Below are 21,720 nucleotides of genomic sequence, written 5' to 3' on the forward strand. Positions count from 1 at the left end.
GGCCGTCATGGCTCTCATCCTGTTAAAACACCAATTAGAAACACAGATTATATCATTATTCTATGTTAAAAGCACCAGATTAAACGTTAAAAACAAACTTACATCAATCATTATAACAATTTCCCTCTCCTGCTGTTTATTCTCCTTCTCCTCCTGCTCTTTCTTTTCCCTCTCCTCATGTTCTCTCTTCTCTCTCGCCTCCTGCTCTTTCTTCTCCATCTCCTCCTGTTGTTTCTTCTCCCTTTCCTCATGTTCTCTCTTCTCCCTCGCCTCCTGCTCTTTCTTCTCCATCTCCTCATGCTGTTTCTTCTCCCTTTCCTCATGCTCTTTCTTTTCCCTCTCCTCCTGCTCTTTCTTCTCCCTCTCCTCCTACTGTTTCTTCTCCCTCTCCTCATACTCTCTCTTTTCCCTCTCCTCCTGCTGTTTCTTCTCCCTCTCCTCATGCTCTCTCTTTTCCCTCTCCTCCAGCTCTTTCTTCTCCCTCTCCTCCTGCTCTTTCTTCTCCATCTCCTCCTACTCCGTCTTCTCATTATCCTCCAGACCTTGTCCTCCAATCTCCATCTCATACATATCAACATCCCGTTGTGACTTCAGTTCCTGCACATCACGTTCTACAACGGACAATCTATTTACAAAGGCATTCATTTTCCTCTCTTGCTGACCAAACTGTTCAGTTATCATCTTCTCTTGCTCAGCAAACTTGTCATTCATTTTCTTCTCGTGCTCATCAAACATCCTCCTCAGTAGTCGTTCCAGACCAGATTGTTTCTTCTTCTGGATAGGTACTCTAGGTGAGACAATGAAGGCATTTTCATCATTATCAGTCTCAGATTCACTGTCATCCTCTACATCAACATCTCCCCCTTCATATGTACCCAATCCCTCATGTTCCTCCTTTTCCATGCCTTCATCCTCTTGCTCCTCTTTCCCCTCTTCTTCCACCTCCTTCCCCTTTGCAACCTCTTGCCCTTTTTCCTCCTCTTGCCCCTGTTGAAACACCTTTCCACATGATTTTGATTTGACAAAATTATTTAAGTAAAATTAAATATATTCTAAACACACTAAGTTTAAATGCTTTGATTTATTACACTAATGTGTTTGTTCAATGTTGAGTAAGATTGTTTATAAGACATAAAGACTAAAAGGCTTAAAGCCCAATACAGAAGTCAAAGCCCAAGTCAAACAGATCAAGACCACTTGGCCCGCGTGTGCAAAACGCTGTCGTTGTGTACAAAACGCAGCTCAGCGGAAGAAGGATCGAGAAGACCTTCGTTGAAAAACTTCGGAACGAAGCTGCTGAGTTGTATCGACAAAGAGTACAAGACAGCAGCTGAGCAAGAACAACTTCCAGACAAAGTATTTCTACTTTGGGTAAAGTTCAGAAGACACAGAAAGCTGTCTAGTTGACCTTACCACAAATGGAGAAACATTCTGCCAGACTGACTAAAAGCTACTCAGCACTGACCAAAGACAGAAGATACTTGAATCTGATTGGCCAAGAGTGTTGGTCCCTTATAACGTTGCAAGTATAGTTCCAAGGGGGGGTTAGGAACTATTTAAACTTTTTAATTAATTTTGGGCAAACTTCTTTTCTTAAGAGAAAAGGTTTTAACAGCGGCGCTGAGTGATCAGTAAGATACTGGCTTAGTCAACTGGTGACTAGGTCAGTTTCTTGACTTGAGTCAGGAGATAGCACTTAAAGTCTATTCCTGAGCTCAGATGTTCGATGCGCACAACTCAGCTTGACCTCTTTACTTGGTCAGTTTTTGGTTATTTAAGCAAGCAATATATAAGGAGTTTAAGGTAAGAAATACGTTACTCAGCAGATTTATCCAGGTTCGGCTTCTTCTAAGCCTACGTCCTGTCCCCGGAACACGTTCCGAGATTTCGAATCCTCTACTGAGCTCTTTAAAGGTAGAGCCTCAAACCTTTTACAATCTTAGCAACTGAGTATAACAAGAGTACCTTCCTCTATACCTCTACTCAATCCTAATCTCTTGCTGAGTACTATGACCGAGTACTCAGCCTCTCCTTTCTAATCTCTAGAAATGATAAGTGTTTGTCCTAAACAATGAATGCTAAGACACCTTAGATGATTAAATAATCACTCTAGAATTTTACACAAATATATGAAATGTAGTGTAAGATTGCTTTGCTTCTTGCTTGCAGAACTTGTGTAGAAATTTGGTCAGCGTAATGGCTTGATCAAGTTCTGTGTTGAATGAAGCTTCTGATGGCACTATTTATAGAGACGTCTTGAGGCATCGGTCATTTCAAATTTCAAAATAACCGTTGGAGGGAAACGACTTCCTGTCGTTGTCATCCTGACTTGCTCAGAGCTCTCGGCTAATCAGATTTGTGTATCTTCTGTCCTCGGTCAGCTTTTGGTCAGCTCGGCAGAGTGTCTCACTATTTATGGTAAAGTCAACTGGACAGCATACTGTGTCGTCTGAACTTTACCCAAAGTGGAAATACTTTGTCTGGAAGTTTTCCTTAGCCAGCTGCTGTCTTGTACGCTTTGTCGAATCGACTCAGCAGCTTCGTTCCGAAGTTGTTCCCTGAAGGTCTTCTAGATCCTTCTCTTGCTGAGTTGCGTTTTGTACACAACGACATTGTTTTGATAAACGCGGGCCGAGTTGTCTTGAGTTGTTTGACTTGGGCTTTGACTTTCGTCCTGGGCTTGGGCCTTTTAATTCTTGTGTCTTATAAACAATTTAACTCAACATTGAACAAACACATTAGTAGAATAAATCAAAGCATTTAAACTTAGTGTGTTTAGAATATGTTTTTCAATTATACTTAAACAATTTTGTCAAATCAAAATTATATGGAAAGGTGTTTCAACAAACTCCCCCATTTTGATGTTGGCAAAACCATTCAGCGAGGAACTCAGTATTGAGCTCCCCCATGATAGTTGACCTAACTTAGCAAACTCCCCCGTAAGGGTGAGCTGCTGACTTAGTTTTACTCTAAACATTTAAAGGTTTAATCGAGTAAGTCTAAGGTCAGTTTTTCAGATAGGTCAGCTCATGTTAAACATATTCTATTTTACTCAGTGTTTAAGCGGAAGGTTTTATCATTCAGAGGGCGCTGAGTAAATTGTTGTTCAATGAGTTTTATAAGACAATGTTATATAAGCATATAAGTCAATGTCAAACATGTTATCAGTATTGGGTTCAATCAATAAGTTTTACAAGTGTTAGACATAGCTGATTCAATTTGAAGATACATAATCGCTCAGTACACAGCAACATATATCATAACTCAGGAATAGAATGAAAGATGCAGTATGATATATTGATATCGGTAGTCAGTGTTTACAAACAAAACTTAAAGACAAGGCATATAGATTACATCATACTTAGTCTGTACTGAGCTAGCCTATATCTATTTCTTTTTCTTTTGTTGGGATTGACTAGATCCATGCTGTGTTCTTGGTTGTGTTCTCGCTTGTTCTTTCTCCCCCGTTTTGTCAGCATCGGGAGGAGGAATCCTAAAGCTGTCGGTTAAGACAACCCTGGTTAGTTCATTGGACATCGCTTTAAGTCGGTCAGCACTTTCATTGACACCATCAAAAATGGAAACTCCCTGATTTGAGACTTCATCAGGTATATTGAGTGCGGCAGCGCTGATCATACTGACGATGAAAGCTTTAGACTTACCAATCCATATAAGCGCGTCAGTCAGTCCAGCAATGACTTGATGAAAGGTTTTGAGTAAGTAGGTGTCAAAGTACTGACGCTGAACATTGCTGTGACGAATGTGATTGAAGGTTTGTCTTGTGATAGACAGCATCTCATTTTGTTTCATTGCGTCAGTGTCCATCTCTTGCTTGTTCAGGTTCAGCAATCGAACAGCTTCACCAATTTGCTCCACTGAGCACTGAGAGTAAGAAACCATTTGCTCATTGGTCTTGAGTTGCTCGGTGTGAATCTGAGCAAAGAGCATCTTTACTTCATCAGAAGTTGCATATCCAGGGTTCACAGCTGACAAGTTTTGTACTTGCTGTTGTAGAGCGTTTAAGTGTTGCACAGTTGTCAGCTGGATCTCGGCCAGCTTGGCGATGGAATCCTGCTTAGCTTGCTGTGTTTGATAGGAGATGATGATACTCAGCAAGTCCTTAAATCCCTTAACTTCGTTCAAAAGCTGATTTACTTGGGAAAGCTGAGTAGTCTCCACATTAGAAGACCCAGCAGCAGGAGTAGACGATTGTTGAAGGTCTTTGATCAAGGTTTGTACTGAGTCGATGATGCATTTTCCAGACTCAGTGACATTCACGTAGCTTAAAGAACCTTCATTCAATTGTCCAGATGCATCAGTATGACCGGTGGGAGGAGGAGTCAAAGGAATGACATGGTCAGTGACTGGAAGTGTTGTTCCAATCTGCACTTGAGGTTCTGGCAGGGTTGATTGATCGGCAGAGATGTTAATTGGAGAAGTAGAAACTCGAATACTGTCTGTGCTGACGGGGGCAGATGTGTTTGGAGTCAGCACAATGCTTGGATGGACAACATTGACATCACTCATCTCAACCTGACTTGTTGAGGTGGCAGAAGCATTTTGGTCGGCATGTTCCTATTGGGAAGAAACAGAGGCTTGTTTTTCGATGGATGCCGCATGTTTTCTACCAACAAATCTGAGTTTTAGGGCAGAAGGGTCTTTGGTTGGTTGTTGAATGGCAAAGTTAGGAAGAGTTGATAGTTCAACAGGAGTCTCACTGACTTCTTTCTGACTTGCCTTGATGAGTTTTCTTCTTCGAGGAGGAGGAGGATTGTCAGCTTGAATAGAATTGCCGGAGTGAGAAGGAGAAGTTTCTTCCTGATCATGATGAGGGAGGTCAGCTTGCTCTTGGACTTGATCAACATTGCGTTGGTCAAGTTCTTGCTCTTCTCCAGCAGCCAACCCAGTATTGGCTTGCTCAGCTTCGATTTCACTAGCTGTCTCCTCGGAGTCAGCATCATCGTTGTTCTCATCATCGTCATCAGAATCCCAATCCAATTCTTCCTCAACTTGTGCAATGAACTGGTCGTCCAGATGCACCTCTTCTTCTTGTTCCTCAGACACAGTTCCTAAGCACTATGTGTAGTGAGAGTCACCAGGCACAACAATGTCAGTAGGGATAGCATCGAGGGGAGTCAGTGTAGAAGACTTGTGCTTCTTCTGAGGTTGCACATCAGTGTCAGTTCTGTCCTCAGTTTCAGGCTCATCTTGCCTGCTTCGTTTATCAGCTGACTTAGGTCTCTCCTGACCCTTAGTACCAGCTGACTTTTGCCTCTTAGCTGGAGACTCAGTATCATGTGAAGGAGTCTCAACAGCTTTCCGCTTACGAGAAGCTGGGGCATTAGTTCTTTTCCCTTTCTGTGGAACAACTGTTTCCTCAGCTTGTCCAGCAGCAGCAGCAGCTTTTCCTTTCTTTAGAGGCTGACCGAACTTCAACGCTCTCAGTGAAGCTGCTGTGATCTCAGATCCTTTAGCTTCTACTTCATCAGTTAGGTCTACCTGATGATCAATGAGGATCCTGGTGATGAGTGATCCTAGCCTTAGAGTTTCGGTACTCCTTAGGAAGCCAGCAACGAGGAATATTGGCATGTTGATCGGCTTGTACGTCAGCATATGCCAGATGAAGCATTGCTCGAAGTTTGTTGCTGAGGTGGTGCAGTTAATCTTGGGATAGATAAAATAACTCAGTAGATAATGAGCCATCTTCTGGTGCTGACCCATGGAGGAACTGGATACTTCTCCTGAGTGGCATGTAGGTTTACAGAAGTTGACCTCGTACCCAGTACCATCCTGATCTCCAGATCTCCTTAGCCTTGCTCCCTCAGTTTTTAACTTGAGCAGATTCCCTAGGTAGAGAGGGTTGATGAAGATGGTTTTCTCTTTCACCACGGTTACCAAGTAGTCCTGGTTATCATTGGCAACGCGAAGGTTGTGGTAAAACTCCTTTACAAGGTCAGGATAGGTGGGATCCCTAATCGAAAACAGCTCAGTCCATCCATTCTGTGAAATCCACTCACAGAAGGGTTGTTCAGATTGTACGAAGGCTTCAGATACCCATCTTGAGGGCTCAACCTTCTATTCTCGGACGTTTTCGAAGACCTTTGAATAGGTCCTGACTTTTTCAGGCTTTCCCTTACCAGAGGAGGTTTGGCCAGTTTTTCCTTTGCTCGGTGAGGTGACCTTGGTAGATTCTGGCACAGAGGTTTGCCTGGAAGTTTCATCGGAGCTGGGCTTAGGGTGGCCGGCATCGGAAATGTTGAAGGAAATTTTAGTCATAGTTGAAGGATGCGTTTGGGAAGCTTTGAGAATTTTTTTTAGAGATAAAGCTCTTTGCCTTAAAATTCGGTAGACGTAAAGAAGATAACAATGGGGATTTACCCATTATTTATAGCGGTGAAGTGTGGATCTTAACGAATCCATGTGTCAGTTTTGCCTCGGGATTGTGAACCGACAATGATCCTGGCATTTATGACACATTCGGCGCGTACGTTATCCTAGGTGGCTATACGCGTGCTTTTGCATTTATTCTAACGGATCTAACACTCAGCGTTTAGAATACTAAGTGTTTCATATTCTGAGTGGTCAGTATTGCATAAAGGGATTATTTCTAAGTTTAAACTAACTTACTCAGTGTGCAAATTTACTCAGTATTTGCTGTTCAATTAATTTCAATGAGTACTCAGCAAAAACAATCATTCAGCATAGTAATTCACTCAGCATGCATATTCATTTAGTTCAGGAATTTACTGAAGAGGATTAAACATACCAATAGCTTCTCTCAGTATGCTGAACTGCTCACGGGCCAGTGGCTTCATGAAGATATCCGCAAGCTGCTCGTCCGTTGGGACAAAGGTCAGCTTGATCTCTCCCTTGAGTACATGATCTCTAATGAAGTGATGTCTGATGCTGACATGCTTCATTCTGCTGTGTTGAATTGGGTTCTTTGAAAGATCAATTGCACTTTTGTTGTCACATTTGACTTCAATTGTCTTTGTTTGAACACCATAGTCTTCAAGCTGTTGCTTAATCCATAGGACTTGAGCAACACAATGACCAGCAGCAATGTACTCAGCTTCAGTGGTAGACAAGGCTACTGACGCCTGCTTTTTGCTGAACCAGGATACAAGACAGCTTCCTAAGAAGTGACATCCTCCAGAGGTGCTTTTACGTTCCAGCTTATCCCGTCCATAGTCAGCGCCAGTGTATCCGATGAGTGTGAAATCATGAGTATTGGGATACCATAAACCTGCGTTCACTGAGCTTTGCAAATATCTAAGGATTCTTTTTACAGCAATGTAATGAGATTCCTTAGGGTTAGATTGATATCTAGCACAGTAGCATACTGAAAACTGAATATCCGGTCTGCTTGCTGTTAAGTAAAGTAGAGAGCCTATCATACCTCGATATAATTTGCTGTCTACCGACTTACCATTCTCGTCAGCGCATAGGACAGTGTTAGTGCCCATAGGAGTGGATATTGGCTTGCAATTTTCCAAGTCATATTTCTTTAATATCTCCTTGGCATATTTGGCTTCACTGATGAAGATGCCATTCTTTCCTTGTTTAATTTGAAGACCGAGGAAGAAGTTGAGTTCTCCCATCATGGACATTTCAAACTCAGTCTGCATTTGTTTCCTAAACTCCTTGCACATTGATTCGTTAGTTGCACCAAATATTATATCATCAACATAAATTTGGGCCAGCAGGGTATCTTTACCCTTTCTCTTAATGAATAAGGTTGTATCAGCTTTGCCCCTGACGTAATTTCTAGTCAGCAGGAAACTGGTCAGCCTCTCATACCAAGCACGTGGTGCTTGTTTGAGGCCGTACAGAGCCATTTTGAGTTTATAAACGTGGTTTGGGAATTTAGGATCCTCAAAACCTGGAGGTTTATTAACATAAACCTCCTCGTTTATAACTCCATTAAGAAATGCACTTTTGACATCCATTTGGAATAATTTAAAGTTCATGTAAGATGCATATGCACATAGAATTCTAATTGCCTCTAGCCTTGCCACTGGGGCAAAGGTCTCACCGTAGTCAATACCTTCTTGCTGGCCGTAGCCCTGAGCTACAAGTCTTGCTTTGTTTCTGACTACATTCCCTTGTTCATCCATCTTGTTTCTGAAGACCCATCTTGTTCCAATGGTCTTCTGACTCTTTAGATGAGGCACTAGCTCCCATACATCGTTTCTTCTGAATTGATCGAGCTCCTCTTGCATTGCGATCATCCAGAATTCATCGTACTCAGCTTCAGTGAAATTCTTCGGTTCTTGAACTGAGACGAATGCTACATTGCTGAGGTACTTCCTGAGTTGATTCCTCGTCATCAGGGTATTCCCAGCAGAATCAAGGATTTCACTCTCTGAGTGCCCTCTTGGAATCCTTATCTCTTTAGGTAGATTTATGTCTTGTGCTGTCTGTGTTTCAACAATCTCTGCAGAAGTAGATGGGTCAGTGAAAGTAATCTTAGGTTCACTCTTACTCTTGCTCAGCCTTTTAGTAAATGACTCACTAGCTGGTTCTTGGTCAGCGGTTACTGAGTGTGGATCATCCTCGGTCAGCGGCTGGTATCTACCTGCAGCGTTAGTTTCATCGAACTCCACATGTACTGACTCTTCTAGAACTTGAGTTCGCTTATTAAAAACTCTGTATGCTTTGCTATTTGTTGAGTAGCCCAAAAAGATAGCCTCATCAGCTTTTGAGTCAAACTTTGATAAGCTATCTTTGGTATTTAAAATAAAACATTTACAGCCAAAGGCACGAAAGTATCCAATGTTGGGCTTTCGTCCTTTCCAAAGTTCATAGGGGTTTTTTTTTTAATATAGGTCTAACTAGAGCCCTATTAAGAATATAGCACGCTGTGTTAACAGCCTCTCCCCAAAAATACTTTGGAAGCCTATGCTCATCCAGCATTGTCCTGGCTATTTCAACCAGAGTTCTGTTCTTCCTTTCAACAACCCCATTTTGTTGAGGTGTTCTAGGAGCAGAAAAAATTGTGGTCAAAGCCGCTGGCTTCACAGAATTCAACAAACTTTTGGTTTTTGAATTCTCCACCATTATCGCTACGGATGTGAGCTAATTTTAGGTCTTTATCATTTTCAATTTTTCTAACCAAATTTGAAAATGTCTCAAAGGTTTCATCCTTGCTACTCAGCAAGATGACCCAAGTGTACCGAGAGAAGTCATCTACAATGACCAAGGAAAATCTTCTTCCACCCAGACTCAGCGGCTGGACTGGACCGAAGAGATCCAAGTGTAGTAATTCTAACGGACGCTTAGTTGAGACAATATTTTTGCTGTGAAAAGATTGTTTGGTTTGTTTTCCAGCTTGGCAAGCGTGGCATAATTGATCTTTTTCAAATTTAAGTTCAGGCATTCCCTCAACCAATTGCTTTCTTGCTAATTTGGCCAGGAGGTCCATGCTTACATGACCAAGTCTCATGTGCCATAGCCAGGAATTTTCTTCCTTTGATACTAAGCATACAGTTTTTGAAAACTTTTTCTTTAAGTCTAGCATGAAGACATTATCTATGCGAGGCGCAGTTAAGATTAACTCATTTGATTCACCCTCGTATATTTTACATCTAGTAGCATCAAATATAACTTTTCTCCCATTGTCACATAGCTGAGCTACGCTGAGTAAGTTATATTTGAGTCCGCTGACTAGGGAGACAGATTCAATAGTAGGATTACCTCCAATGGTTCCTGACCCTACTATCTTACCCTTCTTGTTGTCTCCAAAACTTACACTTCCTCCTCGTTTATGCTCAAACGTGATGAACTGAGTTTCATCACCAGTCATATGCCTCGAGCATGCGCTGTTAATATACCACATCTTTGACTTCTCGACACATCTCAAGCTTACCTGCATTGTAACTAGTTACTTTTAGGTACCCAATTCTTTTTGGGTCCTTGCTTGTTAGGTGCAACAGGTAAAGCATCATATTTTATTTTATGGCGACATACTTGGACAGTATGGCCATTCTTTCCACAGAAGTCATAGCTGACCTTCTGTTTAGGATGTTTCACTGACTTATCAGCACCCCAGTGCTGAGCGTTCCAGCACACCTTAGTGGTGTGTCCTTTCTTCCCACAAAAGTCACACTGGACTTTTCACTGGGGATTCCATCTCTGTCGAGTACCTTGGTACTGAGTTCTCAGAGGAATGTTTCTTTTATTTGGAACCTTTAATTGGTTCTGGATAGTTGTGACGTCCTTTCTCAGTTTCTTTGAAACTGATTGGACTTCAGAGACAGACTCGTGTATGATCTTCATGTTATCATGCAGAGTTGAATTGTCCTGAAGAAGGAATCTGAGGTCACTCAGCTTGACCTCTTCCACTTCGTCACAGCGCCTGCTGAGTGCTCTAACTTTCTTATTACACTTCTTGACAAGTGTGTAGAGATCACTCAGGGCATTAACCATATCATTTCTGAGCTGGGGAAGAGTAATTACCTCATTTGATTGCTCCTCATCATCTGATGCGACGGATGGGTCAGCATGCTCAGAGACGCACGGCTCAGCAAGTTCGTCAGCCATGAAGCATTGACTTAATATGGCCAGTTTGATGGCACTCAAAGCATGTAATGGGCTTTGAGATGTCCTTTTTGTATTTGCTGTCGCTTGAGTCAGCTTTATACTTATCAAACTTTCTGTAAGGCTTCTTAGAATATTTGTCATTCTTCCTGAATAGCCTTTTCATCTTCCTTGTAAACATAGCCATCTCCTCGTCATCAGTTGAGCTCCCGTCAGTGGAGTCAGCTTTCATGACAAGAGACTTCTGCTTCTTGTCTTCAGATTTTTCCTTCACCTCGAAGTTTTTCATAGATATCTCATGGGTCAGCAACGAGCCGATGAGTTCGTCATATTTGTAGGTGGTTAAATCCTGAGCTTCCTCAACAGCGGTCTTCTTTGCTTGCCAGTCTTTAGGAAGACTCCTGAGTATCTTTTTGACTTGTTCTTCCTTAGTGAATATTTTCCCAAGTCTCTTGAGCTCATTTATGATGTTGGTAAACCTTGCATTCATGTCTGAAATGCCCTCATCATTGTTCATCTCGAACAGCTCGTACAGTCTCATCTGCTGATTCACCTTGGACTCCTTTACTTTATTGGTTCCCTCGTAGGTGACTTCCAGCTTTTTCCAGATCTCTTGCACCGACTCACAACCTGAGATTTTATTATATTCTGCAGCATCGAGCGCACAGTGAAGCATATTGATAGCCGAAACGTGATTTTGAAGCTTCTTAAGATCATCCTCTGTCCATTTGGCCTCAGCTTTTACAACTGTTTGGCCAGCCACAACTTCGACAGGTACAAATGGGCCTTGCACTATAGATAGCCAGGCACTCATATTTGTAGCCTGAATGAAATTTTTCATCCTATTCTTCCAGAAGGTATAGTTAGACCCGAAGAATAGGGGAGGCCGAGTGATGGACAGCCCCTCAGGCAATATCTGAGTTGTTTGGTTTCCTGGGAGAAACCGAGTACTGTTTTCGCCCATAGTAGGGATCAGCTCAAGCTTGTTAGACCTTTTACAGTGAGCTTTTAGGCTCTGATACCACTTGTTGGTCCCTTATAACGTTGCAAGTATAGTTCCAATGGGGGGTTAGGAACTATTTAAACTTTTTAATTAATTTTGGGCAAACTTCTTTTCTTAAGAGAAAAGGTTTTAACAGCGGCGCTGAGTGATCAGTAAGATACTGGCTTAGTCAACTGGTGACTAGGTCAGTTTCTTGACTTGAGTCAGGAGATAGTACTTAAAGTCTATTCCTGAGCTCAGATGTTCGATGCTCACAACTCAGCTTGACCTCTTTACTTGGTCAGTTTTTGGTTATTTAAGCAAGCAATATATATAAGGAGTTTAAGGTAAGAAATACGTTACTCAGCAGATTTATCCAGGTTCGGCTTCTTCTAAGCCTATGTCCTGTCCCCAGAACACATTCCGAGATTTCGAATCCTCTACTGAGCTTTTTAAAGGTAGAGCCTCAAACCTTTTACAATCTTAGCAACTGAGTATAACAAGAGTACCTTCCTCTATACCTCTACTCAATCCTAATCTCTTGCTGAGTACTATGACCGAGTACTCAGCCTCTCCTTTCTAATCTCTAGAAATGATAAGTGTTTGTCCTAAACAATGAATGCTAAGACACCTTAGATGATTAAATAATCACTTTAGACTTTTACACAAATATATGAAATGTAGTGTAAGATTGCTTTGCTTCTTGCTTGCAGAACTTGTGCAGAAATTTGGTCAGCGTAATGGCTTGATCAAGTTCTGTGTTGAATGAAGCTTCTGATGGCACTATTTATAGAGACGTCTTGAGGCATCGGTCATTTCGAATTTTAAAATAACCGTTGGAGGGAAACGACTTCCTATCGTTGTCATCCTGACTTGCTCAGAGCTCTCGGCCAATCAGATTTGTGTATCTTCTGTCCTCGGTCAGCTTTTGGTCAGCTCGGCAGAGTGTCTCACTATTTATGGTAAAGTCAACTGGACAGCATACTGTGTCGTCTGAACTTTACCCAAAGTGGAAATACTTTGTCTGGAAGTTTTCCTTAGCCAGCTACTGTCTTGTACGCTTTGTCGAATCGATTCAGCAGCTTCGTTCCGAAGTTGTTCCCTGAAGGTCTTCTAGATCCTTCTCTTGCTGAGTTGCGTTTTGTACACAGCGACATCGTTTTGATAAACGCGGGCCGAGTTGTCTTGAGTTGTTTGACTTGGGCTTTGACTTTCGTCCTGGGCTTGGGCCTTTTAATTCTTGTGTCTTATAAACAATTTAACTCAACATTGAACAAACACATTAGTAGAATAAATCAAAGCATTTAAACTTAGTGTGTTTAGAATATGTTTTTCAATTATACTTAAACAATTTTGTCAAATCAAAATTATGTGGAAAGGTGTTTCAACAAAGAGCACTGAGCAGGACTGAGTGACAACGATAGGAAGCCGTTTCCCTCCAACGATTATTTCGAAATTCGAAATGACTGATGCCTCAGACATCTCTATAAATAGGGCCTTTCAGTTGCTTCATTCAACACAGAACTTTATCAAGCCATTACGCTGACCAAAATTCTACTCAAAGTTCTGTGAGAAAAAGCAAAGCAAATACTTACACCAAATTCTATATCTTTTGTGTAAAAGTCTAGAGTGATTATTCAATCATCTAAGGTGTCTTAGCAATTGTTGTTTAGTACAAATCTTTATCATTTCTAGAGATTAGAAATGAGAGGCTGAGTACTCGGTTATAGTACTCAGCGAGAGATTAGGAGTGAGTAGAGATATAGAGGAAGGTACTCTTGTTATACTCAGCTTCTAAGTTGTAAAAGGTTTGATGCTCTACCGTTAAAGAACTCAGTAGAGAATTCGAAAGCTCGGAACGTGTTCCGGGGACAGGACGTAGGCTTAGAGGCCGAACCTGGATAAATCTGCTGAGTAACATCTTTCTAACCTTAAACTCCTTAATATATATATTGCTTGCTTAAACAAAACTGACCAAGTAAAGAGGTCACGCTGAGTTGTGTGTATTGAGTATCTGAGTTCAGGAATAGACTCAAGTGTTATCTCCTGACTTAAAGAAAGAAGCTGACTTAGTCACCAGTTGACTAAGCTAGTGTCTTAATTTACTCAGCGCGCTGTGTAATCCTTTTTCAAAGAAAAAGAAGTCAGCCTTAACGTACTAAAATTTTAAATAGTTCCTATCCCCCCCATTGGAACTAACTTGTTACGTTATAAGGGACCAACAGCCCCTTTTCCAAATCGGTAAACACTTGGTCATAATTACACTGCAGACCATCCACATGGTTTACTAGATGATCATACCATGAGCTTTCTTTCTCGATGTCTTCAGCTGTAAGTTTCGTGGCATTTGGTTTTACACCCGACTAAAAATACAAATGTACAAATAAACAAGTCAGTCAAATGTATAGCACAATAGTGACACATATAGGCACAATGAGTGGTCAACTTACTTTAAAAATGGCTTTTGGGCAATTTAGCGATACCGGTCTTTTTCCATCGTAGCCATCGTGGGATGCGAGTGCCTTTCTTCTCATACCATGTGTTGGTGGCATCCCACACTTCGAACAACCAAGCCTGCAACAAAGTTCCAATTCATTATTTATGCCTATTACCAACATTTCTAGTATACAGAATATACACACATCATACTTGAAATACGTGTGCAAAACCATATAGGTTGTATGAGACACGGTTAGTCCTAAAATTCTCCCTATAAGCGATCAATTGATCAATTCGGTCTTTTCCACCATCTATCCCATTAACAAGAGACTTGTAGGTCACATCCCAGCCACAAACACCCCACGGGAACTCGTTAAACAATCTTGGAAATTCAGCAAGTTCCAACACCCAAGGAAGAGCTTTTTTGCGGCAGTGTTATCCAACACACAACCAATGGCAAAATACAACATGGCAAATGAAACTGCATCCTAATCAGATTCATCCTTCCAAAGAGTTTGCAGCATAATTGTTTCCACCTCTTTAAAGGTTGGTGTAGGGATGCCTGGAAAAAACTTATTCCTAAATCTATATGGCTTATTTATCGCACTGAACCTTTCCAGAAATGCTTCCATGTCTCCAAACCGTAACCCACTTAGGAGTCCAAACTCCCAATCCCCAAATCTTAACTCAACACCTCTAACTTTGAAGCAAAGCTCCCTGGGTTTGAGGTCTTCACGTATGATCTCCCTTGTTAAAAGGGTATGACAAAGGACTCCTGCAAATACTGTATTGGTCATATCCAAATACTGGCCGAAGCAACTCTTCCTAAATAGATTTGCTTGGTCTAGTGTTAAACAATCCTTTATATGTTTTGATGCTTCTAGGTTACACCTAACTGTGATGACGCTTTCCGTTCCAAATGCTTTTTTGTATTTATATCCAGATTTCTTCTTGGCTTTCTTCTTCGAAGGAGAGCCATGCTTATCTCTCTTCCTCTTGTCTACACGATCATGCTGAAAAATATTGTAGACATATCATCAGGGAACATACAATTAAGCTAATTATAACGTTGAGCTAGAATGAGCTAGCGTATGCTAAAATAAGAGAGTTATCAGTAATAGTTCGTCGATATGAATGTTCTATCGGCAATATAACGTCGATATGAATGTTCTATCGGCAATTAGATCGACGATATGAATGTTATATCGGCAATATATCATCGATATGGATGTTCTATCGGCCATTAGGCTGTCTATGACTATGTACTATCTACAATTAGGTTGCCGATGAACATACACATCGACGAATTTCAACCAAACCGAATGACTTCCTAACACCAGACGAACCCAGAAAAAACCCTAACACCAGAAGCAGTAAACGAAACAAAACGAAACGAAATATTCCTTCTCAAACACAACAAATGTACATGCAATACAAGAGAGAAACTCAAATGTAAAGTCAAGTTATTTACCCTCTTTTTCGTTCTTCCTTCTGAATTTGATTCGTTGTCTGAGCTTAGTGTTCTCGCCATGTCCACTCGAAGTAACAGAGATTCGCCGGATGAATCGCCGGAAAGTTAGAGAGAGGAATAGAGGGGTGTTAGGTTAGAGTGATGGAAGTTCGAATGTTGAAGAGCGGACGCGGAGTGTTAGAGATGAGGGCAAGGTTGGAATTTAGTTAATGAAATGTGTTAGTTTTGGTGAGTTTCTCAAAAGGAGTTAGAAAAGAAAAAACCTCATCCTAAGTATAGATTCAAGTCATTACAAAATCCACACATAAAATAAGACCAAAATGTCATAAAATGTAAAAAAAACAGAAATGAACCATAAATCATAAAAAAATTTGCAAATCCAAATCAGTATAAAAACAAGTGCAATATAAGCATTTCTGAATCTTCCTATGGATCGGTTTCGATTGTTGTTAAATCTGAAAAATATGTATAAATGAAAGAATGAAAGAATAATAAAAAATAGATGCACAAAAACTTTATTAGTGGAAAACTAAACTCCGTGTGAGGAGCAAGAAAAAGACAAGGAAGAGAAGAGAGGATGGAGGCGGCGAAGAAGCAAAATAGCATCTCAATAATTTTGAGTGTTAAAGATGTATCAACTAAGAGGGTTGACTGAAATATCAAAGTTGGATATCAATGAAGTCAATGCAAGAACAAATCGGATGTTTCTGTCTACTTCATATACGCAAATCCCAAGATTAGTATCGGTTTGGAATGGGTAATTGGTGTAGTTGCTTTGCTACTGAATCCAAACCTCAATCTCCTGAACCACCGCCGCCGCCACCGGCCGAGCCCATCCCAGACCCTGACCTTGTTCCGAGTAGCGTCGTCAATCTCATCGATGGTAATTTTACAATCACTCCTTTCTCCTTTATTTTAATTTGAGAATGAGCAATTTGAATCTCACCTCTTCATCTGTTTTTTCACTCCCAATTTATATTGGGGGAAATGCTTGTGTTCATGGAAAATTGGAGATTTTGATGGTTTTGGGAAATGAATGCAATTAATTTTTGTGGCATGATGTGATCTGTTGTGTAATCAGGAGATACATCTTTTCTTGGTAGCAATGTCTCTGGAAACAGCTGGTTCTCTATGGCAACCAATGTTACAACATTACTATCTCAAGCAAGTGGCGCCATTGCAGCTTTTTGGGGGAATAATCCACCTGAGGACAATGAATTTTCAGTTGCAATGGGTGATGAAAATCTCCCTGATGGAGGAACTGCATCAGACTCAAAGTTCAGAGCCTTCACTTTTGCACAATTGAAAGCTGCGACATCTAATTTTAGAAGTGATATGGAGCTAGGTAGGGGAGGTTTTGGTGGTGTCTATAAGGGCTGGATCAAGGAGAAGATGCCTTCTCAAGGTACTAGGAAATCCCCAATTGCTGTCAAGAGATTGGACGCTAATAGCAAGCAAGGGTTTAGACAATGGCGAGTAAGTTAAATTTTTGATTCTCACACATTAATTGAGCCCTTTGATCATTTATTAACATGTTTATGTGTGCATTGAACCCTTGATCTTCATTTTTACATATGGATTTATTGATCATTTATAAATCTAAAGATTGAGCACAATGTAGAAGTATATAGATGATCAAGAGCTCAATGTGAAAAACAACAAAGATCAAGTTCCTCAAGATGCTTTATTCATTGCTTTAATGGTTAACAATGGCCTAACTCATCATGACCAGTATTGCAGTTTTAATTATCTGATTGCTATTTGTTTCTATAGACAGAAGTTGGTTTCTTAGCAAGACTTTCTCATCCAAACATTGTAAAGCTGTTGGGATATTGCAAGGAAAATGAAAATTTCGTAATTGTCTATGAATTCATGCAAAAAGGAAGCTTGAATTACCATTTGTTTGGAAGTAAGAACCATAGATTTCATTTCATCAATGGACAGACAGTCATTTGCTGGATCAGTTAGTTTTTTCTGTGATTTAACGTCGTTTTGGTATCATTTCTCCTGCACAGGAAAATCAGATCGATTTCTTCCATGGAATGTAAGGGTTAAGATTATGATTGGAATGGCTGAAGGTCTGTCTTACTTGCATATGATGGAAAAGCCTATAATTTACAGAGATTTCAAGACATCAAATGTGCTGCTCGATGAGGTAATCCGTTGTATAACATCTAAATTCCATTCAGAAATATACACTGGTTAGGAGCTCCATCTTAAGCAATGTCTTGGGTCCGAGTCTTGTGTATGGCAAAAATTAGTTCTTAGTAGAGCTTTCGCCTTCTTCGAGTGTCCTTTCCGGCTCGAGAATTCAATTGAATGTGTAATCTGTTTTCATGATTGGGTTTGAAACAAATTTGTCACTCTATATAGCATCCTTGTAAGCCAAAATAATTTTGTTGCTGATGATTTGCATATCCACACTATGCAAAAACCATGATATTTCTCTGCAACATAAGGAAATTTTATTTTGAATTTCTCGGCCATTTACCCTCCTAAAAGCCGCTTACATTGTCACGGTTGGTAAAAGAAAGTGAAAATCATGAAGAACAGTAACAAATAAGACAGATAACTTTGAACAAAACATGATCAAGTTTTTGTTCTGTTTATTGTTTGAACTCATTCTGACTTTACTTTTCTTCATTTAGTCTTATAATGCAAAAATTTCAGATTTTGGTTTGGCAAAATGGGGACCTGCAGATGGCAATTCATACGTAACAGGACATGTTATGGGCACAATGGGCTATACCGCTCCTGAATATATCAAAACAGGCAATTCTCCAACCATCTTAACCCGGGATGACTATATTGTTTGATGTCTGTTTTTGTTTAATCTCAACTAAATTGGTTGGTATTGTATGATCTATGTTGCACGGAAACTAAACACGCGACGCAGAAATGCTAGTGAAGAACAGTTCCCGTGCAATATAGGATATGATCATTTGATGTTAACTTCTTAGAATTGAATCTATTGATCATGATGTAATCAGGAAATTTGTATGTGAAGAGTGATGTATACAGCTTCGGCGTGGTGTTGATCGAGATGCTAACAGGCATGCGAGCAATCGATATAAACCGTCCAACTCATCAACGGAACTTGTTGGAATGGGTAAAGCCATGTCTATGTAACAGAAGAAGGTTGAGAAACATAATGGATGGGAGATTGGAGGGGAAATACTCTCCGAAGGAGGCTAAAAAAATAGCTGAGCTTGCTGCTAGATGTGTTGAACCATATCCCTCCCGGAGACCATCTATGGAACAAGTTGCTGACATTTTGAAAGATATTGGAGCCCCGTATATATAGTGTACAACTCATGTAATAATATCTGTTTAATTTGTTTCAATTTTCGCCATGTTTGATTTGTGCAATGAGGGTGATTCATGGAGTAAGGAGGTAGTAGAGAAACTATTCTTGTATTTAGTTCAATTTTTGCACATTGAATGATTGTTATATATGGTATATAGTGAAACTTCTAAACTATTTGTTTGGTGATATCTATCCATCCGAAAAGTGTATGTAAGTAACTTAAAAATTAAATAAAATTGTTTCATAAAATAACACTAAAAGTTCAAAAAAGTTTAAAGGCAGTTTACATGATTTCGACGCATTTTCACTTAATTTCAAATAGGGATGTAAACGGGGTGGGGCGGGGTGGGGATTTCCACTGGTCTATCAAAGATTCTCCATCCCCCATCCCGAATAACATATGGGGAAATTTTGGCTATCATCCCCGTCTTGCAAGGAATCCCATCCCCGCGGGGAATTTCTGTATCTGTTTAAGTTTTTAATTTCTTTACTTTTTTTCCAAAGTCTCCAAGGTTTTATTTTCCAAAATCTCTATCCTTGCAGAGAATCCTATCCCTAGTGCATGCATTGCTTATCAGCTTTCAAAATTTTTTTATTTTATAAGTTCTACTCCTAAGTGCATATCATCCGTTTTAATTTTAAACCTAGTTACAACTCTTACTTAATCTATCTTAATTGATTTTTAGAATATATTCCGTTTTAAACCAACCAGGTTACAATTTAATCTTTTTAGTTTTTTTTTTGTTTATATATATATATATATATATATATATATATATATAGAGAGAGAGAGAGAGAGAGAGAGAGAGTTTATTTTTTTATATTCGGGTATTTAGTCGGGGATCCGTTGGGGACATTCGGGGATGGGACACTTATAACCATACTTGCCCCGTCTCCAACTGTTGGGTACAAAATAAAAATCATTCTCACCCCATGAGGATCCCAAACGGGGATTCCCAGTCCCAACGGGCTGGGTCTCCAATGGAAATGGGAATCTCCAACTAATTGACAGCCCTAATTTCAACTACTTTCGGCCAATTTTAGTCAATTTCATATGAAGTTAAATTGGTGTGGAACCGCAATAAACATATTTAAATATAATTTCATGAAACCTTATTCTTAATAAAATTTAGAATAATTTAGCTATTTTCTCGACCTTTGTTACATGTTTGGGAATTAGCTGTTAGCTGTTAGCTGATTACATTAGTTGATTTGACTAGTTGTTTGTGTAGACCTATTTGGTAAAAATTAGCTGATTGATAATAGCGGTTTGTGCAAAAAGACGAATAAGGGCATTAATTTTGGCGCAGGAGAAGAGGGAGTCTACCTATTAGGGTTAAAAAAGTTCATTAATTTTAGGGATAAGGTACCAAAATAGGCCTAAGGTTTTTGGGGAAGTACTAATTTGGACCCAACGTTTAAAATAGCACCAATATAGGCTTAAGGTTTACAACATAATATCAATTTAGGCTTAATATTTACAATATAGCATCAATTTAGGCATCACGTACAAAATAACACCAATATAGGCTTAACGTTTACAAAATAATACGAATTTAAGCTTAACGTTTTACAAAATATATACAATTTAAACTAAACGACATAATTTTAAATTACTTTTAGTTTGCATATATTACACGAGCCATGGAATTTAGGAGTCATGGATATTTTGAATATGATATGGTTAATTTAATTGTGAAGTTTAGCTTAAATTGTATATATTTTGTAAAACGTTAAGCTTAAATTCGTATTATTTTGTAAACGTTAAGCTTAAATTCGTATTATTTTGTAAACGTTAAGCCTATATTGGTGCTATTTTGTACGTGAGGCCTAAATTGATGCTATATTGTAAACGTTAAGCCTAAATTGATATTATGTTGTAAACATTAAGCTTATATTTGTGCTATTTTGAACGTTGGGCCTAAATTGATACTTCCCCAAAAATCTTAGACCTATTTTGGTACCTTATCCTTTAATTTTAATATTCCAAAACGCTAATTGAAAAAGCTAAGAGCTTTTTCTAAATTAGCGTTTTCATCCCAAAACTCTCTCTCAAACCTCTCTCCACCAAACACTCCAATCAGCGGTTTCAGTGGTCAAACCTCTAAAATTGATCAAAACCGCTCTTTTTATCCCAAAACGCTCTTTATCAAACAGGGCTTGTAGCGATTGCTTTTTTTCATTTTATTTTTTTCGACCCATTTCAGTCGGTTTACATCAAACTGCTCATTTATTGCTTATTTTTCTTTTGTTTATTTATTTTCTGTTTTGTTTTGGCCAATTTCAGTCCTTTCTCCTAATTTATATCAAATTGCTCATATAGTGTCTATTTTTGTCATTTATTGCTTTAAACATGTTTAAATGTAATTGTAAGAAACCATATAGTAAATATTTTAAGGTAAATAATTATAAGGCGACTATATTTTTATCTAATACACTACGTAATTTCTCTATTTTTAGAAATAATTATAGCATTTTTGTTTTTGTTAACTCCTTAGTCCTTATACTTGAGTCAATGGTCAAATAATACTAAATAAATTTTAAAATATCAAAATTACTCTTTACTTTATGTTTTAATAATAAAACATCTATTTTTTCTATTTTATATATTTTTCTCTTTTTTCCTACATAATCACAATCTCTCCAATATAAAGTACTTGATTTATTAATTTTTATATAATTGTAGAACTTTAATTTTGCAATGTAAAATTTTTTGACTAAAAAATGAATAGGAAATGTTTCAAAATTATTAAAATAGGAGTAAGACTATAATTGTAAAAAGTAATTTTTACAACTCTAATAAATTTTACGAATGAAGAAAAAATATATGATTTTTAAAAAACCATAAAAAAATTTATAATAATATTTAATATTAGTTTAAAGATCACTATAAAAAAAATATTTTTTTTCCGAACTCTTTAGTTAAATGTAGTTACAATATACTCTATTTTAATGTGATAATTGTTTTGGGCTAAATGTATA

General features: G+C 39.0%; 1 protein-coding gene across 1 annotated transcript; it reads left to right on the top strand.

Annotated features, from left to right (window-relative positions):
* Window positions 1–15,927: 15,927 nt before the first annotated feature.
* Window positions 15,928–18,914, top strand: LOC136200931 (probable serine/threonine-protein kinase PIX13). Its single transcript, XM_065991431.1, has 6 exons — window positions 15,928–16,314; window positions 16,513–16,907; window positions 17,205–17,340; window positions 17,447–17,586; window positions 18,080–18,203; window positions 18,422–18,914. Exons 1-6 carry the CDS (start codon window positions 16,185–16,187, stop codon window positions 18,733–18,735), a joined length of 1,239 nt encoding a protein of 412 aa, XP_065847503.1. The 5' UTR covers window positions 15,928–16,184; the 3' UTR covers window positions 18,736–18,914.
* The last annotated feature ends 2,806 nt before the right edge of the window (window positions 18,915–21,720 follow it).

The sequence above is a fragment of the Euphorbia lathyris genome, chromosome 7 (assembly GCF_963576675.1).
Source record: "Euphorbia lathyris chromosome 7, ddEupLath1.1, whole genome shotgun sequence".
NCBI lineage: Eukaryota > Viridiplantae > Streptophyta > Magnoliopsida > Malpighiales > Euphorbiaceae > Euphorbia > Euphorbia lathyris.